This window comes from Ochotona princeps, chromosome 25 (assembly GCF_030435755.1).
Source record: "Ochotona princeps isolate mOchPri1 chromosome 25, mOchPri1.hap1, whole genome shotgun sequence".
NCBI classification, from domain to species: domain Eukaryota; kingdom Metazoa; phylum Chordata; class Mammalia; order Lagomorpha; family Ochotonidae; genus Ochotona; species Ochotona princeps.
Window position 1 is genome coordinate 4,631,367 of NC_080856.1, and position 18,237 is coordinate 4,649,603.

The window sequence follows — 18,237 nt, forward strand, 5'->3', positions numbered from 1 at the left end:
AGACACACCAAATCTCTGGGCCGTTTTCCACAGCTGTCCAAGGTGAATCAGTAGGGAACAGGATCATGGAAGCTCCAATATGGGACTTGGGCATGACAAACAGTGGCTTAAGCTGCAGCTCTACAACACCATTCATTTTTGAGAATGGCACTTTCTGTCATTAAGGAACCACTGCCATGCTGGGAGGGGTCCGGCAGCCTGGGCTTCCCCTCCCCACAACACCCAGCACGGCATCTCTCCTTAGCAGCAGGACACATATTAGTGGCACTGAATGCAATTGGCATTTCAATAGCTCTTCCTGTGGACACAGAAGGATGTTAATCTTCGGTAGAGATTACACCTCTTTCTTCCCTTCCCTGAGATCAGCACTTCCTAGCCGTTTCATGCGTGGAAAGCTGAGTTGGGAATTACAGGAGCTATATTTTGTCCAATGAATGACAATTCATACTCCACTGTGACACAGCCATTGGCAGAGCATGGCCAGACAGTACTCCTAAAAAACAGACATGACCTTGGCACACTCCAAACCGAGTTTCCCAGCCCTGCACAACTGCCAGCAAGGAAAAATTAGCAGCTCAATAAGTAACAGTAGTTTAACTCTGTATCGATGTAGATTACAGTAATGGAAATCCATTTAAACTAAAGGGCCACAATACAATGCTATTTCTGACTGAAGTTTAACTGTAACGGTACAATACGGCAAAACTCCCATCTAGTCAAATTGTGAGAAATCAATTTCCAATTGAAATCAGAGTTAGGACACAACCAGTTAAGGCCTGAAATATACTAAATAATTTTTCCATATAGATCTTTTGTCAGGGAGCAGGTGCTGTGGCGCAGTGTGTTAAACCTCTGCCTGTGATGCTGCCACGCCATGATGGTTACCAGTTCAAGTCCTGGCTGTTCTACCTTTGATTCAGCTCCCTGTGAAGGTGCCTCGCAAAGCAGAAGAGGATGGGCGAAGCATCTCTGCCCAAGTCCCTACGCACGTGCAAGACCAAGCAGAAATTCTTAGTTCCTGGCTTTAGCTTAGCATAGTCCCAGCCACTGCAGTCATTTGGGGAGCAAATCCACCCGTGAAAGGTCTGTCTCTCCCTCTCTATAGAACTACCTTTCTTTCTCTCTCTCTCTCTCTCTCTTTTTCAGATTTAGTACTGAAAGGCAAACTTTATAGAGAGAGAGATCTGCATCCGCTGGCTCACTCCCCAGCTGGCTGCAGCAGGTGAAGCCAGAAGCTTCTTCTGGGTCTGCCACGCAGGTTCAGGGTGCCAAGGCTTCGGACTAGTCTCCCCTGCTTTCCCAGGCACCGAGCGGGGAGCTGGATGGGACATGGAGTGGCTGAAGGACAAGTCAGGAGCCATCTGAGATGCAGGTGCCACAGGCTAGAGGACCTCACTGACCCATATAACCAGCTTTTCAAACAAATTAAAAATCTTTTAAAGAAGGAAAAAAACTTTGTCCTTACTAATGCTCCAATATTCAGGCTAGCGAACACCCAGATTAACTCACAAACCTCCACAACCTGCTCTGAAGTTGCACTTTGAGGAAGCTGCAGACCATGATCTATGGGCAGCCTCCAGGACCCCACACTTGGAAACCCAAGTTCCTCTTTCTCTTAGCAGCCCAATTACATTTGTGACTAATTTCCTAAAGGTGACAAGTTGCACTGGTCTGTCCAGTTCTGTAATATAAATTCCTTCTCTTACTCCCCTCCCCACCCCACCCCCTGTCATGCAGGTGCCCAGGCATGCGGGTGCCCAGGCATGCAGGTGTCCAGGCACACTCACCGGGTGAAGGATGGTACCCAGAATGTTCTGGTTGTGGCAGCTCTCCAGAATGATCTGAACGTCTCTCTGAAGCAGTCGCGACTCTGTAAAGAATTTGGCTTCCGCAGCAAAGGGCTCCGGGGTCTCGCTGCCATCTGCTTCCCGCCGAAACGTTGGGCACTGAAGCACAATGAAGCAGGTGAGTGAGAGGCTGCGGAGGCTGGGCGTTTGCAGCGAGACTGAGCCTTCTAAATGCACACCACCACGCAGCCAGACTCAAGGCCTATTCTAGAAACACTAACAAAACTGAACTATCACCTGAGCCTTCCTGGTAACAACAAATACAATTCGCCTCATTGTGGGGAAAACGACTTAATAATATAGTTGAACCTGCCCAATTACTAACAGCAAGAATAGATTTTCTCGTAGTTAGCTTTTAATTTCTACTTTTAAAATATATGTGTATTTTAAACATCATATGTACGTATAAGTAACTACATTACAAGAAGGCACATTCAGAGTTGCTCAACTCCCTTCTTCCAGGGGAAACATCCTCAAGATGGTCCATTCTAGACAATAGTGTTTTAAAAGCAAAAACAGAAAGTCAAAGCTCTCTGATCCAATTAGAATTGTCCCGCTGAAAGTTTTTAGTCAAAATGAGTATAAATTCCTCTGTTCTGTGTCAATAGCTCACAATAGGTACAGACAGCTCTCATGTCCCCAAGCAGTAGCCACCCAACACTGAACTTTCATAACCCTCCACCCCGCCCACAGCCCAGGCCGTGATCTGACCTTGATCCCCGACAGCATGACTGTGACCAGGTAGTAATCTGGCAGGAGCAGGGCCCTGACCACACTGCCATCCCGCACATGCTCGATGATAGCTGTGGGACAGAACAAACAACCTGAGTCATTAGCAGAGGTCTCACCAGGGATAAACAATGCCCAGTGAAGCTTCATTCAACACACTACCTTTCCCCAAAACCCTGAGAAAGCTCTCTTGGGGAAATGCGGAAACTCTGGCAGACCACGAGTACTGACAGAATAGTTTCTTGCACAGACAACCATAACACAAATCGGTCCTGCTTCGCTGACTTCTGCTCCTGCGGGGACCTCATTCACTTCAAAGCTCTGCTCTTAGGCTGGGATGTGTATCTGCATACAAGGAGCCCAGCAAAAGTCAGCAGGAACACAGCAATGGAAAGGATTATATGTAATATGTAAGCTTTTAAAGCAGGGGCAGAAACGCTTCAGATACAAACAGAATATAAGTTTCCACCTCTAACTCCCGCTTTTAGAAAACAGACACTCCCCAGGAGTGAAGTAGCAGCCATTTTACTCACCGTGACAGCACGGCACGCCTCTACAAAGGGCGTCTTACAGAGTGGATGTGAACTGAATCCAAATATACTTCCAAAGCAACAGGGTGCTGTCTTTTTACCCCCCATTCCCCAGGTGCAAAATAAGTTTTACAAAGACAGAAAGAAACAAAAAAACAATAGTCCACCAGATTCGACAGATCTTCAGAAGCCCAGAGAACAAACAGAAATGCCTGGAACCAGAGCCGTGTCTAACTGCGGGTCTCACCGTTGACAGGTTTCTGGTGGTGGGCATCCACAAAGTGCCTCGGGTTCTCGATGGTGTACTTGAGGTCCCGGATGGTGTGGGCACCACTGCCCTCACTCCACATCCCTTTCTTAGCCGCCTTGGCTTGTTCCTCACATTCTGCAAGCCGGCTCTGCTCAGGACTGGAATGTGAAAAAGAAACAGGTGTGTCCGGTGTGTACGCAAAATCACCTGAGGCTTGTAGTGTTTTTAAAGATGTATTTATTTATTTGAAACAGAGTCACACTGAAAGTGAGGGTGAGAGACAGAAATAGTGAGAGAGCTATCAGCTGATTCACTCCCTCCATTGCTCCAACAGCAGAATGGAGACCAGGATGAAGCCAAGAGCTAGAAACTTCCACGTCCGAGCACACAGGCAGAAGGCGGTTCAGCACTTGAGCCACCTTCTGCTGTTTGTCCAGCCCCACTAGCAGGGAACCTGAGCACAAGTGGGGTGTCTACCCCAGCCTGGAACTGGCATTCAGGATGGACTCCCACTCAGTGGCCTAACCCGCAGGGCCATGTTACGGACCTCTGGCATGAGACTCTTGCACACTGTCCTCAGCTTCATCTCCCCATGCAGGGATAAAAACTTGTGCTGTCATACTAAGGCCAAGACCCAACTCTGTAACCAATCAACACACATCCAATTTCTGGTTTCCAGACTTACTCCTTCAACCAACAGATTAAATTTTTTTTTTAAAGATTTATTTTATTTTTATTACAAAGTCAGGCCTACTGAGAGGGGAGAGACAGAGAGGAAGTGGAGCTGCCGGGATTAGAACCAGCAGCCACATGGGATCAAGGTGAGGACCTTAGCCACTAGGCCACGCTGCCAAACCCAACAGATTAAATTTTAAGAGCATTAAGTTGGACGATCTAGGGAGCACACATCTAGCTACTGCTATTATCAGTGATTAGAAGAGAAGAGCTTAGTGACTCAGAGGGGAGCCGCCCCAGGCAGTGACACTTCATGTAACCAGCTCACATTCGTAACTGGCACCTAGGCACAGCTCAGCTGCGCACCGTGTGGGACAGAGTGGCCTATGGGTCCCCTTATTCTCTCTGTCTATGAAGCAAGGCTAGGAAACACAGAATGCACACTGCCATCACAGCTAATGTCAACCCAAACTACTTCTATGTTCAGGACAAATAAGGCCAAGTAATCACAGGCCAAGCTGAAAACAGAAGCCTCCTCCTTCAAACAGAAAACCAAGCCACACACTAGAGCACCCAAAAAGCCATAAACCAGAACAAGTTTTACTTTTGAAAGGCTGGAAATAGCTCCTTTCTCTTGTATCTGAGCTAAAGGGAGCAATGAACTAGCTGCAAAACCCTTCTGTTGTACAGTCTCTAACAGCTGGTGCCGTCAATGGCTGATCGCATAAGCTGCTTCCCTCTTATCTTTTCTTAAAGATACATTTTGTTCATCTGAAACAGTCACAGAATCAGAGGAGTCCTCTATCTGCTGCTTCACTCCCCATGGCCTCCAAGCCAGGATGGGGCCAGGTTGGGGCCAGGCTGGGGCCAGGGTGGGGCCAGGCTGGGGCCAGGCTGAAGCCAAGACCCCAGAGCTTCTTCTAGATCTCCCACATGGTGCAGGGCCCCAGCACCTGGACCGTCCTCCACTGCTTTCCCAGGCACTGCAGGGGGAGCCGGATCACAGGTGCAACACCCAACCATCTCACCGGTTGGGCTTTCCAGCGGGGATGGCCTACACTTCTTTTTCTCTTTTTTTAAAAATGTATTTATTTTTACTGGAAAAAGTTCTGGAGAGAGAGAGAGGGAAAAACAGAGAAAGATCTTCCATCCGCTCCTTCACTCTCCAAATGGCTGCAATGGCCAGAGCTGGGCCAGACTAAGCCAGGAGTCAGAAGCTTCTCCAGGGTCTCCCACATGGGTGCAGGGACCCAAGCACTTGGGCCTTGGTCCATTGCTTTCCCAGGCCAATAGAAGAAAGCTGGATTGGAAGTGGAACAGCGAGGACTTGAACTGATGCCCATACAGAATGCAGTGCCATAGGCACAGGATTAGCCTGATCACCTGCCTGGGCCCATGACCTATACTTTTTATGTCAAAAATGTTCAGTACCTGTCCTGAAGACAAGCCCATTCTCAGAAATCCAAATTCAAGACCAGAACTAACTGAAGAATGTAGCATAAGAGATAGAAGCAAAATACAAAACTGACAAAAGTCAGAGCAGCTTGGAAGAAAAGAGATACTGAATCCCCAGGGGAGATATTGCAGTTGAGATAGTCCATACAATATTGCTGTGGTATTTTGTTTTTTTCTTTAACTATGATTGTTCATTCTGTTTGCAAAATGCATTCCCAGAAAGCACTACAACAGTAATCATACCAGTAACTGTCCTTAAAGTAGAACTTTGACATGCCTCCAAATAGACTACATAAAACAATTAGCTTCAATCAACATAACTGCACACCCTCAATTATAGCATCGGGCAATGGTCTACGTGCAGTCAGAAAGGTTGTGGGAAGTAGGTGGCGAGACCCAGCGCCCCAGTCTGTGATCGCAGAAAAACAACAGGTGTATTTTTTTTCTTTACTCACGCTCTTCATTGGTGTAGCTCATGTAAACATTTATCTCAAGCTTTTTCAACAACAGTCAGATAACCTAACAAGGATGTAATGATTTAAACCGTATAGTTATGGCCTCTAAATTACTAACATAGCAAATCACTTATCAGAGGTTAAACTGTTGCAGTCAGCTATGGCCTCTAAATTACTAACACAGTACATCACTTCTCGGATAGCTGCAAGCCATCCTACTGAGACTCAATTCTTGTAAGCTTGAGCATGCTGTATGTGTCAGTGGCACAAAGAGTAACGGGTACTCACGTGTTAGCTCTCACGCCTTCTCTGCGGGCAGCCAAGCCATCTGCAACTAGCGACTCGGCAATGTTCTCCCCGTTGGTGTCTAAGGAGAATAAAAAGGGAATTCCATGCATTAAAACTCCAATGGAACCACTTTTCACACTTAGCTCTTGAAGGAGAGTGAGAACACCGGGGAAACGGAGAGCATGGCAGCGGGCGCAGCACGCATTCGAAAGCCTCTTCTCCCGCACCACAGAGCTCTCGGCCTCGTCAGTCCATCAGCCTTCTCAGGCCTTCACAATTTCCCGAATGTCTCAGGCTGAAGGCAATCCCAGGGACCAAGGGAGACTGACCAGCAAGACAAACTCCAGAGGTAGGCAGCAGAGGGCAGCGGGCAGCAGCTACCACAGGAGGAGAGGCCTGGAGCTGAGATCCAACTTGGCTTCTGGAACAGCTCTGACAAAATCTCCCAGTGCTCTAGGCTACCTCACCTTTAGAGTGGGGAGAGCGCTTATCTGATGGGTTCTGGTGAGAACACAACAGCTCGTGCAAATCACCAACTCCCCGTGTAGCCTGGCAGGCACATTGTCTCTCATGGGTCACACCACCAAGCCCACCTCTTGTCCACGCTGGCCTGAGCGCTGCTACAGTTCTGAGACATGGGGAGCCCAGTGTCCAGGTCTCTAATCCCTCATGCAGCAGCCATTCAAGGCCACAAAATCGAGTGTAAAGGTGAAACCTCATTCTGATGCAGGTTCTAGCCAAGCACTTCAATCACTAATTGCACATCCACGCTACCTAAAAGGCTTCCAGGCTCCGTGCAGGCTCTGAAATCTATACTTGTCAGCCCAAACGGCAAAGTAAGGCATCTATGAGGGAATCACCGTACAAAAATCTTTAAAATGGCACAGAACAAGCTCTTCGAGAAACAGAAACACAGCAGAAGCTGATAGGCACTGTCAACACAGAATAAATTCCCTAAGATTTATATTCAGCACACTGCACAGTGACTTCTGCAGGCAGCAGCAGGTACAGAAACCACTCCCAGGCTCAATTCGTCTGCCTCCCCACTAGCACAGGTCATTTCCGCAGGGGCCAATTAGAAGATGCAAAGAGCAGTCCAATTCTGAGGCTCTGGACATTTCACACTGAAGGCACTGCTCAGGTCAGCAAGATCACATTAGTAAATGCAGCATTGATAGTTTCGTAGCAACAGGAACCCAAAGAGTGGCAAATCAAAAGCAAGGATTCAAAACCAAAGGACAAGATGACCGATGATGTACCAAGAGGTCAAGCAGTGACAAGAATGAAATTCAGGTTCAAACTGGTGAGTAGCCACAGAAACCAGCCAAGCAACAGTGTGCCCAAAAGCTCTCAATGCTTTCTTGGCACAGAGGACTCAGAAATGGCTCAATTGTAGAAAGTGAGTTCTGAATGAATGTTCCTTCAGAAGGAGACAACAAAGTTAAAGTTAGTGGAGAAGATATTAGTGGACAGAATCTGAAGGTCAAGGTTCTCATTATGTTTGAGCCACAATTTGAAAACAGTCTTTATGGCAATTAATTTTGAAAACCTCAGAAAATGGGTCACAATTTCTATCACTCCCACCAATATAAAGATAGCAATAAAATAAAATAAATGCATGCATACTAATTATCTAAACCACTGTTGTTTGAACTGGCAATCAGGGACGTTTAAGTAAAATAAAAATTTAAAAACTCAAGTAACATCCTTCCATCACACACACATTTGGTTAGGATGCTTGGAGTGGGGGCCAGCATGGTGGCATAGCGAGCTAAGCCTCCATCTGCGGGCCAGATCTCATCTGGATGCCAGTGCTAGTCCCAGCTGCTCCACTTCCAATTCAGCTCCCTGCTAATGTTCCCAGGAAAGCTGCAAAGGGCCCAACTGCTTGGGCCCCTGCAACCATTTGAGGCCCAGCTTCTGGCTTCAGCCTGGCAAGCCCTGGCTGTTGTAGCAATCTGGGAAGTGAAACAGTGGGCAGAAGATTTTCTATCTTTACCTCTCATTCTCTATCTGTATAGATACTTGGAGTGAAAACATTCAACAGCAGGTAATTTCAATCTTTCTTTCAGTAGGTATTTATTGATTAAACTGTGGCAATTTTTATTTTGGCATATTAGTGTTAACAGATTAAACTGTATCAGTTTGTAATTTGAGTCTGTTTAAGAAACAGATGTCTTATACAACATCTTTAAGGATAATTTAAAATGTCAGCTTCCCTTATCAGCAAGTTGGCTATTTTGGCTAAAGACAAAATGAACTCCTAGAGATGGTCTCTTCATACAGATACCTGTATCTGCAATCATTCGTGCTCTGCAATTACCTCTTGTGGGGAACAGAAGATTAACTAGTGCTGATGGAATTGAAATGCTTTAGGTAATGAAATGCTTTAGCACCTGTATTTTTAAGACAGTATAATAACTGGTTACACTCAATAATAATGTTTAAGTACTTATTTCCTACTACATGACAGGTCTTCAGAAAGTTCATGGAAATGGGTAATATCAAAAACCTAGGCGTGGATTTCATGATTTCCATGAAAATACATTAACACGGGGGAGCTGACAGTGTGACACAGAGGGCTAAGCTGCTGCTTAAAGCATCAGCACCCCATGCGGGAACTGGTTCGAGTTCTAGCTGGTCCACTTGTCAATCCAGCAGAGAATGACCCAACGTAATTATAACTGTGCATGAACACACACACACACACACACACACACACACACATTTAGCACAAAGTCTACGCCAGAACTAGGTGTTTTGCATATACTATCTTTCTAAACTGTCCAACAACTCAAAAATGAAAAACCCAGGGCTTAGAGGAATACAGAATACAATAAAGGTAGAAAACAGGAATGCCCAATTTTTAACCAGCATCTACCTCACTTCAAAGACAATGTTGCTTCCATTCTAATACAAAACACGGAGCTGGGAAAAAAACAAATCTTCCTTAAAGAGTCCCTAGAAGGAGAAGAAAGGCAGCAAGATAAATAAGGGGAAGAGAAGATGTAATAGGAAATCTATAGGAATTCAATTAGCACTCTGACCTAGAAACACAGAGCCATTGCGTTTCACAAGCTGATGGCCTCAATACGAGGCCTATGCTACACTGGACTATGTACACCTACAGCAAGCAAAGAGAGGGGCACGCAAGTGAATGCACAGGGGTCTGGGTGCATTCCTAGGCAACGAGGTAGCCAAAGTGCTTCTAGCTTCATACACAGCGAGTGCTCCAGACATGCCTCAACCAGGGCCCGCAATGGTCTTCTAGCACATGAAAGCTGATCTCAGAAGGAACTTGTGAGACTCAATCCTCCTTGTAGCTCACCTTTCCCAAGGTAGATCATGCCATACTCGCGGCCCTGAGGAGTCTTGTTTTCTATCGTGAAACAGACTTCCTTTCCAATCAGCTTCTTCCGCAGAAACTCTCGGGCAGGAAAAGCCCAGGGCTGAAAGACAAAAGGCCAAATGACCACATGAGAACTGCCTGCTCCCCAACCCCACGCAGCTTGCAAGCAACTTCACACTATTGATAATGTGAACTACTTACCAACACCAACCTTAAGCTTCAGGGGCTTAGTCAAAACCAAGCAAAAAGGAGCCTCTGTCACCTGATTAAACAAGCACAAGCCCCCAAAAATATGCCCCAGAATTATCCAGACACTGGAATTAGTGCTTCCTCCATCAGTGTCTGTCCTGAGGTAGAGCTTACTTGGTTAATAATGTTTGCTAACACTTTGATAGTATTTACCATGAGCCAGTTCCTACTCTAAGTGCCATCTATGTATCAACCCACTTCCTGCTACGGGAAGTGAAGTGCAGAGGGAAGGCATCAATCAGTAACACTTAGCACCTCTATTTGTTTGCCACTTTCAGTTTACTTTCACTGAATGGTAAGCTAGAAGCATTAGAGTAAGTTTTGGTATTATTACTACCTGAGTGAATGCCCAGTCTTACTTCACTCCTACCACCTTTCCAGCACAGCTAGAGATAAAAAGGCATTCCCACAGTATCTCCTGCTGCTGCTCTAGCTTGAAGACTTTCTTAGACCGCACAGTTACAGCCCCTGAAAATACATGGCCTTGACAAAGGATTCTTTTCACCAATTCAAGCCATAGGCACAGGGAGGAGTTACACTTTTCCACCCCACCACTTCCTAGGATGCTTTGGACAAAGCAGCTCCATCACAGTGCCATTTGTATTTATAAATCTGGAGCTGGCTCAGCACCCCAAGTTTCCTTGGAACAACAACAGGAAGGGGTAAGAGTTCAAGCAACATAAATTCAATAGGAGCTCATGTGCCAAGAGAGAATGCAAGCACACAAGGTGCACCCCTCTCACTAAACAAGCACACCTGACCGTCGGGGTCTCTTCAAGTTCTGAACTAAGGATGTGTATGGGGAAGCCAAAATAGTAAGCCAGAAACACGAAAAGGAAGCCCCTGCTAACTTTTTCCAGTTATGAAACGATTCCCGGGGGCTACCAACAAGCTTTCTAGGAGAAAAATAACCCCACGATTTCCCAGAAAACAGCAGTCAAAAGGAGGCAAGTCCACCAACAACTCTGAACGGCAGCTGCCCTGTGACACCTAGGAGCAGGTAGGTCAGGGCTCGCACTCTCGGCCTCCCCTGATGTCTCATCCTCTCTGCAAAGCATTCACATTCCAAAAAGCCCATTATCCAGTGACACAGAAGTTCATCTTATTGTTGTGACTCATTTCTACCCCCTCGCTTGCTGCTTAAAACCAAGTTCTCAATCACCAAAGAATCTAATGACTGATAAATGACCTCAATGATCAGGGCGGGCCTAGTGGCTCAACACATCATACCACAGCTTGCAAGGCCAGCTGGTTCAAGTCCCAGCTACTTCACTTGCAGTCCAGACCCCAGCGAATACACCAGGCAGGCAGTGGATGATGAGTTCAGTCCCCGCGCAGAGTTCTCAGCTCAAGACTTTGACCTGCACCAGCCCAGGTTGTTAAGGGTGAGTTGGGGAGTGAGTTAGCACATAGAGCATCAATCTCTCTCCCTAAAGAAAAAGAAAAACCTCAATTACCAGCCACATAAGGGAGACAGTGCTGAACCAATGAACGTAATCTCCCACTTTTATTACCTTAGTGATCCAACTATTCCAAAAATACGACTGTAGTGATGTTTATGATTTAGTCCTGATTGTGCTAATGGCTGAAATTCAGTTCAGTCTTTCTAAACACTTGAACAAGCTCTGACAAGACAGTCGCGCTCAAGGACATCAAGTGGTGAGCACTCACTTATCAAGGATGAGATCACAAGGAAACACCTAGTCATTCAGTGAAAATCTTCAAACCTGCCAGCAAGTCAGAAGCCCTCCAGACACCGTCTAAGCTTGCTGAAGGAGCACCCTCTTGGAAATACTTTTTTTTAACAGCTGCTCAGCCCATGAACACTAGCTGAAAGCCACACTGAAGGCCTTAAGAGACATATACCCAGCCTCGTCAGAATGAATAATCTTCTTTTCCTGAACTACCCCTCTCAATCAGTGTTCTATTCAGTGCTGCCAAACCCAGGAAGTGGACAAGATGCTAGCTAAGAAGAGGGGCAATCAGACTCCCAGGCTAAGCAGGAGAGGACCGCCTGCATCACTGCCCACGGGGCAGGAGGGCACTGTGGAGGAGCCTGTGGCAGCATGCACACACAGCAGCCAGGAGGGAGGCCGTCAGTGCCAGCACAGCTTCCAAGAACAGTCAGACCAGAGCACAAGGCATTCCAGGAAGGAACAGGCCAGCCGAACTGCAAGAACAACTGTGGCCTTTTCAAATGAGTCCCCACAGCTTCAAGGAGAGACTCAAAATGACCTCTCCCCTTCAGAAGGCTCCCGAGCAGGAATCCTGGCAGCTCTCTCCCAGTTCAGACCTGGGCAAGGCTGTTTTCACCTGCACCAATGAAACAGAACTCTTTGATTATATTCTTTTGCTTGGTCAGACAGACTCCTGAAACTCTTAGCATAAAACTGGGCTCCAGCACACACGCAAAACCTTAAAGCCCGCTGCTTTTGTACTTGTGTGCAATACCTCTTGCTCGTCTAATCGTGCATGCCACTGTACCACCCAAGACTCCGGCTGTACCACCCCCTACAACAATCCTCAAAAGCTCCAATGACTGCGGTACTGTGACGTTCATTTCAGTTATTTCTGATGAAACCTACACACACAGCAAGAGTTCAATACATCCGTGGGAAATAAATATATAATTTCCACAGTGCCCATCAGTGCAGTATCCAGGAGCCTGGAGTAACTAGGCAACCGTGGGGATTAGGCTGCAACAGGACAGTGACGGCTGGAGACACAGGAGCTGTTTTCACTGCCCAGGACTTTAGGACAAAGCGAAGTATCTCTTGAAGGGAGATACCATGTGAGAAGGCAAAGAGTAATGAAGTGAATGATATTTGGAACAGCGATACAAAGGGAAACAAATGAACAATTCCATCCTTGATTCATTGTGAATGTCAGAACACCTGACATGCTCCAAAACAATGGACTGGCAGCTAGAAAGGGCAGTGCCACAGTGCATGATCCACTGGGACCTGTGGCTCACCTCTAAGCTTCACTGTGTACCAGCTTTAGGTCAGGCACACACCAGACACAGGCACACGGCAGTGCGGGGGGGACGGAAACGGGGGGTCTTTCCTTTGAAGAGCATATAAGCTAGAAGAGAAAAACCTATCTACAGAGAATGAAATGTTGTGACAGCTATGACAGCACAAAGATGGGAGGGCAAAGAAAGGAAATGTCAGGCGTGGCTTCGCAAGAGACAGGGCTCCAAGGCCACCCAAGGAAGGAAGAAACCCGGAGTGAGAGGGGGCGCCGCGAGACAGGGGCACTTCAGCCCGGCCGTGGCTCACATCCCAGAGGCATTCTGCATTCCAAGGGCTTATTTTCCAGCCTAAGGAGTTCAGACTGGTGACAGAGGTAGTAAGAAAACACTGAGCAAGGGAAGAAGAGAAATTATGTTTCCAAAGGATCCGGGAGGATATGGAGAACATCAGAGAGAAGCAAGGCGAACAGACCATCACTTAGCATTCCAAGCACAACGTCTCAGTTGGACGAAGAACAACGGCACAGAAATGTCAAGGACAGACAAGAGAGACTTTAAGGAGGCACAATCTTGAGGTTTTGATAAAGGCCCGAGTGGGAGGCCAGAACCAGCCTGAGAAAAATGTCCAGTTTCTGGGTGGCATCACGAGTTGGCATCACCAGGAGCCTCAGATACAGCAGCTCTGAAGGTACAGCACAGTAGGAGGAAAAAAGCAAATCCCCAGCACGCTGCAGAGAAAATGGACTATAAATGAAATGAGAAATGGCTGTGGAAAAGGTGAAATCTTCAGCCAGCAAACACCTCATGGGATTCTTTGAAGAGCAACCAGGAGAAACAGGGACCCAGGCGCCCTGGGAGAGAATAGCCTGACCATAACAGTGAACGGAACTACACTGCGGTGCAGGCAAGACGACATGGTACCGTCCAGGCCAGAGAGTTCTGGGAAGGTTACATTGTCCTCTTCCAGGTGATGTATTAGAACAAGTCCCAATCGGCCTTGTGTTTCTCTGCCCTAGATTCTCACCCACAAACAGGAAATTAACACCCAACTCATCCTTGTTAGAGGTTATACTGTTTCTTCCTTCAGGGGAAAGGAACTAACTCACCACCAGAAAGGATCAACACCCTTGCCTCTCAGAAACAGTCAAGTTATGCAAAACACAAAACCTGGTAAGTTCAATGGTTTCTTGGTGAAACCATCTCTGGTCTGAAGGTAGAGCCGGCAGAGTATCTTCCCAATCAATTAAAAGCCCCAACATAATATTTCCAACCATTTACAACATTATGGCATTAATTGACATGGTATTGATTAACCAATATGTTAATAGGAAAATGCAGGTTCTCAACCACAACCTTCAATTTTGGTTTACATTCAACCGTATTCTATACACCTTAAAATGGCTTAGATTGCTATTCAGCTGTCTCATGCCAATAAGATTCTGGACTTTATGCTTGGTAAATACCTCCAATGAAAGAATGTCAACTGAATTTGAACTATGGAAATGCAACAAGGTGGAGCAATCCACCATGGGGGGAGAGTTTTGGGAGGGGCGGGGGGGAATCCCAGTGCAAAAAAAAAATGTATCACATCATGCAATGTAATTAGTTTTAAAAAAAGGAAATGCAATAAAAATATATGTAAAAAAAAACCCACAAAACCAAGAAGAGGGGGGAAAAAAAGAAAACCCTTCAGGTTGCTGATTGGTCCATTTAGTTAGCTAGCAAATGCAATGCAGCATGTGGTCAAACATTCCTAGGCACATTTGTAACAACAAATTACTAAGGAACCATAGCGATTTCCAAAAGTAACAATGGTCAAGTACTTTAGATGTGCGCACTAAAGCACTGAGGTACACGCTATTATCCTACTTCCAAAACTTGGGGTCATTGATGCCGGATCAAAGAAATTATTTTAACCTAGTCTGTCATTATTCCTAGAATCTAACTGAGGGCTACTGGCAGAAATAAAGCTAAATTTTTCTCTACCTCTATTATCTAATACTGCTTCGGTCTTTTTTGTTTGTTTGCTTATTGTTTAAAAAAAAAAAAAAAGGTGTACTTGCTTACTTGAAAGCTGAAACCAGAGCAAGAGAGCCTAAAAAAATTAAACAAACAAATAAAACAAAAACAAAAACAAACAAAAAACACAAGAGTGAGAGCCAGAGGCGTCTTCCATCTGCTGGCCCCACCCCCGCCACCGTGGGCAAGGCTGGGCCGGGCTGAAGCAAAAGCCAGGAGTCTCCTTCGAACAGGAATTGCAGTATGAGAGCCATCACCTGCAGGCTTTCCCGGCACTGGACTAAAGAGCAGTGGCCAGGACTTTAAACTGGCACTCCAACAGAGGAAGCATCGCTGGTCAACCTGTTGTGCCAAAACACCAGGCCTGGATGTCTGTGTTGTAGATGTAAAAACTAAACACTTTCCTTGATAAGATAGCTCTAGCAGCTCACGTTTCCCCTCCCTCCCTCCCTGGCAAGGAACAGCAGACAAGAGCTGCAGGCCAACTTGCCCAACTGTCTCCAACTTTGAGCAGAGGACCAACATCCCAGAATAAAGACACTTTCCCTGATGGCCACAGCATGACCACAGGAAAGCCTCACACCAGGACCCCCAAGTGTAGAAGCCACAGGTGTCAAGCAGACTAAAGCCACAGTTTTCTTGACACCCCCAGAACGGCGTTGCTGTGCGGGAGCAGTGGCCCCACGCAGAACCTTTCATTCAAGGATGCATCACGCCGGTCAACAATTACTGCTTGCGGGCCGGCAAGGTAAGGAAGAGCTGGTGGAACAGGAGTGTAAAGGCACTTCCACATGTCACTGGAACAGGAAGTAGCAAGACACAAGTCACCTGAGAATCTCATAAAAACTTGCTTCTGTAAAGAATCCTGGCAGTGCACAAAGCTCCTACGTCATGGGGTTCACAGACGCCTTTAGGGGTCACGGATCCCAGATGAAAACTCGTCAACCAAGTGCAGGCCTAGCATTTATGGAATGCCACCACTGATGAAAATGAACCCATCTGCTCACACAGGCATTACAAATCTCCAGGAGGACACTCAAGAGATGAGCTGGGGAGAGAACATCACATTTCACTTACATCCAAGGTTCCAAGGAACTAAAACATAAAGCAGTAAAGGAGCTCTGCCACAACCAATAGCAACGGCAGCCGCTGGCACTGCCTAACAAGGCACGCACCTACTTCCTGTGACGCAGCAGTGCCAGGACCCATGAGCCAAGGGCATGGCTACAGGCCCTGCCACAACATAACAAACACACAAGCAGATGCAAGCCAAAGTGGAGAAACAGAGTCATCAGTCCTACAACATGTTTGGAAAAAATAACAGAAAAGACCACGTCACAGTTGCATCAGGCAAGGAACAGACGGGTCTGCGACGTTGTCCGCAGCCTCTAAAAGGCTCCAGACGCGCCTTACCTCATCCGGGGTGTCTTTTCCGTCGGGCTGTGTGGCGGCTGCCCGACGGGCGAGGTTTCCAGCACGAATGTTGCTGAGGTTGATCTGCCTCTCGGGAGGTGGCCCACCACGTGGCTGCCCTCGAACGATGATCGCACACCCGGAGAGAACCTAGGCAAGGGAAAACCGGAGAAAATGAGTAGTCCTAACAGAATACCAGCAAAATGTAGTTCGTTCCCATCCGTACCCCAGCATCTCAAACATTCCCTGGCACCTCAGAGACACTCATTTTGCTGAAAGACTAAAAAGAAACAAAACCGTTCTTACGCCAGATCTGGCACCAGTCAGCAGGTATATGGGCTGGACAGTGGGGCTGGTTGGGTTGAACTAGGCTTCAAAGCCCATCGACAAGCATGAGAGCTGAATGGGATGTGGGACAGACTGGATCGTTCTGCTATACATACATACTGGCAAGCATGGGAACCAGGGCAGGGGGCAGGCCTGCTGAGGAATACTGAGAGTTGCCCCAACTAGGCTGCGGCTCCCACTGGTTTACATGGCCAAGAGTATGTATGGTGGGCAGGATCGGGCTGGACCGCAACACTCATTGGTTTGTGTAGAAGATGGGGCTGGAAACAGAACTGACCCAGCAATTGCAACCACCAGTATGTGCACAGGCTGACAGGGGCAACAGACTATGCCAGACCCTGACTGGCATGCACACACAAGAATAAGGTCTGGGATCACTTCAGATGAAGTTTCTTTGGGGATCCCCCCAATTGAACTGCTGGGCTCAGAACCCCAACCATGAAGAGAAGTGCAGGTTCCACGGTCTGACTGTGGAGTGCCTGTGTCACAGTCAACCCTCCTCAGAGGCTCAGACGGAGCAGTGGACAGCATATCCAGGTGCACATGGAGGATATGGCAGTCCATCGGAACCTGCAGAGGACACCTGCTACCACAGCAGAGGACGGAGGACAGAACAAATCAATCATCTACCCCAGCCATGTGTTGCCAGTGAGTCTTCTGGACAGACGGAGACTCGAAGGTGGACCATGTCAGCCAGCATATACTGAAGAGATTTCATCATGACTGGAATGGCAAGATTGGCAACAATTCAGAACTACTGAATTCTCAAAACCACTTGAGCAGTGCCCTTGGAGCATGCCCCACATGGGGGACCCTGGGATGGTTGGGAGGGTGGGTGTGGCTTCTCCCTTTGTCTCTCCCATTCCCCCAGTTACAGAAAGGAAAAAAGAGAATGTGGAAACAATGGTCTTAACCACTTTCCTGTAGCCCTTGACCCTTTGAGCCCTAAACAACTATGTAAAGATCACACACACAAAAAAAACCCTTAGGCCAGATTCTGAAATGATAAACATAGAAATACAAGTAAGAATTAACCCAACAAAAACACTGACATGAATAGTCTGTGGTGGAAAGGCATCCAAGCCTGACAGATTGTTCCAGCACACCACTGCTGCTTCACTGTTAGGACAACACTCCCTAAACACTTTCCAACCCAAGACGAAACACAAGAATGGGCAACTTTGAGAGCAGGCAGCAGGAAGTACTGAGCAGAAAATGACATGCCACTAGGGTCGTGCTGTATGATTACAACAGAAGATTCTAAGCACCCTAAGGTTCCTCAGCGATTCTAAACCAAGAGACCAGGCCAGTGGCAACAGTGAAAAGAGTTCCTAAATTCACTGACTTTGACATGTCTGCAAGTGAGAAGGGATTCCAAACAGAAAAAAGCAACGCAAGTTACTCTAACAGACCCTGGTCACTGAGGAAGCAAGTGGGCTCAGCGGTGAGCTCACTCCATGTGACTCAACACGGCCACTCCACGGCTAGTAGGCAGGAAGTTAGGGGTTCAGTCAGTGCAGAATACTACAGGACAAACAGCAGGGGGTATGGACTGGCTAATCCTCCCCTTTAGGTGCCAGGATCCCTTTTGGGCACCTGTTTGTGTGCCAGTTGCTCCACTTCCCTTCCAGCTCCCTGCTTGTGGCCTGGGAAGGT

General features: G+C 47.1%; 1 protein-coding gene across 1 annotated transcript in view; it reads right to left on the reverse strand.

Annotated features, from left to right (window-relative positions):
• Window positions 1-18,237, reverse strand: part of SND1 (staphylococcal nuclease and tudor domain containing 1) — a 383,215-nt gene that overhangs the window by 338,769 nt on the left and 26,209 nt on the right. The window contains exons 2-7 of the mRNA XM_004592504.4: window positions 16,234-16,383; window positions 9,558-9,678; window positions 6,230-6,308; window positions 3,354-3,514; window positions 2,559-2,650; window positions 1,788-1,946 (exon numbers count right to left, since the gene is read on the reverse strand). Of these exons, the coding sequence (XP_004592561.2) occupies window positions 1,788-1,946; window positions 2,559-2,650; window positions 3,354-3,514; window positions 6,230-6,308; window positions 9,558-9,678; window positions 16,234-16,383 (762 nt within the window). The remainder of the gene's footprint in view (window positions 1-1,787; window positions 1,947-2,558; window positions 2,651-3,353; window positions 3,515-6,229; window positions 6,309-9,557; window positions 9,679-16,233; window positions 16,384-18,237) is intronic.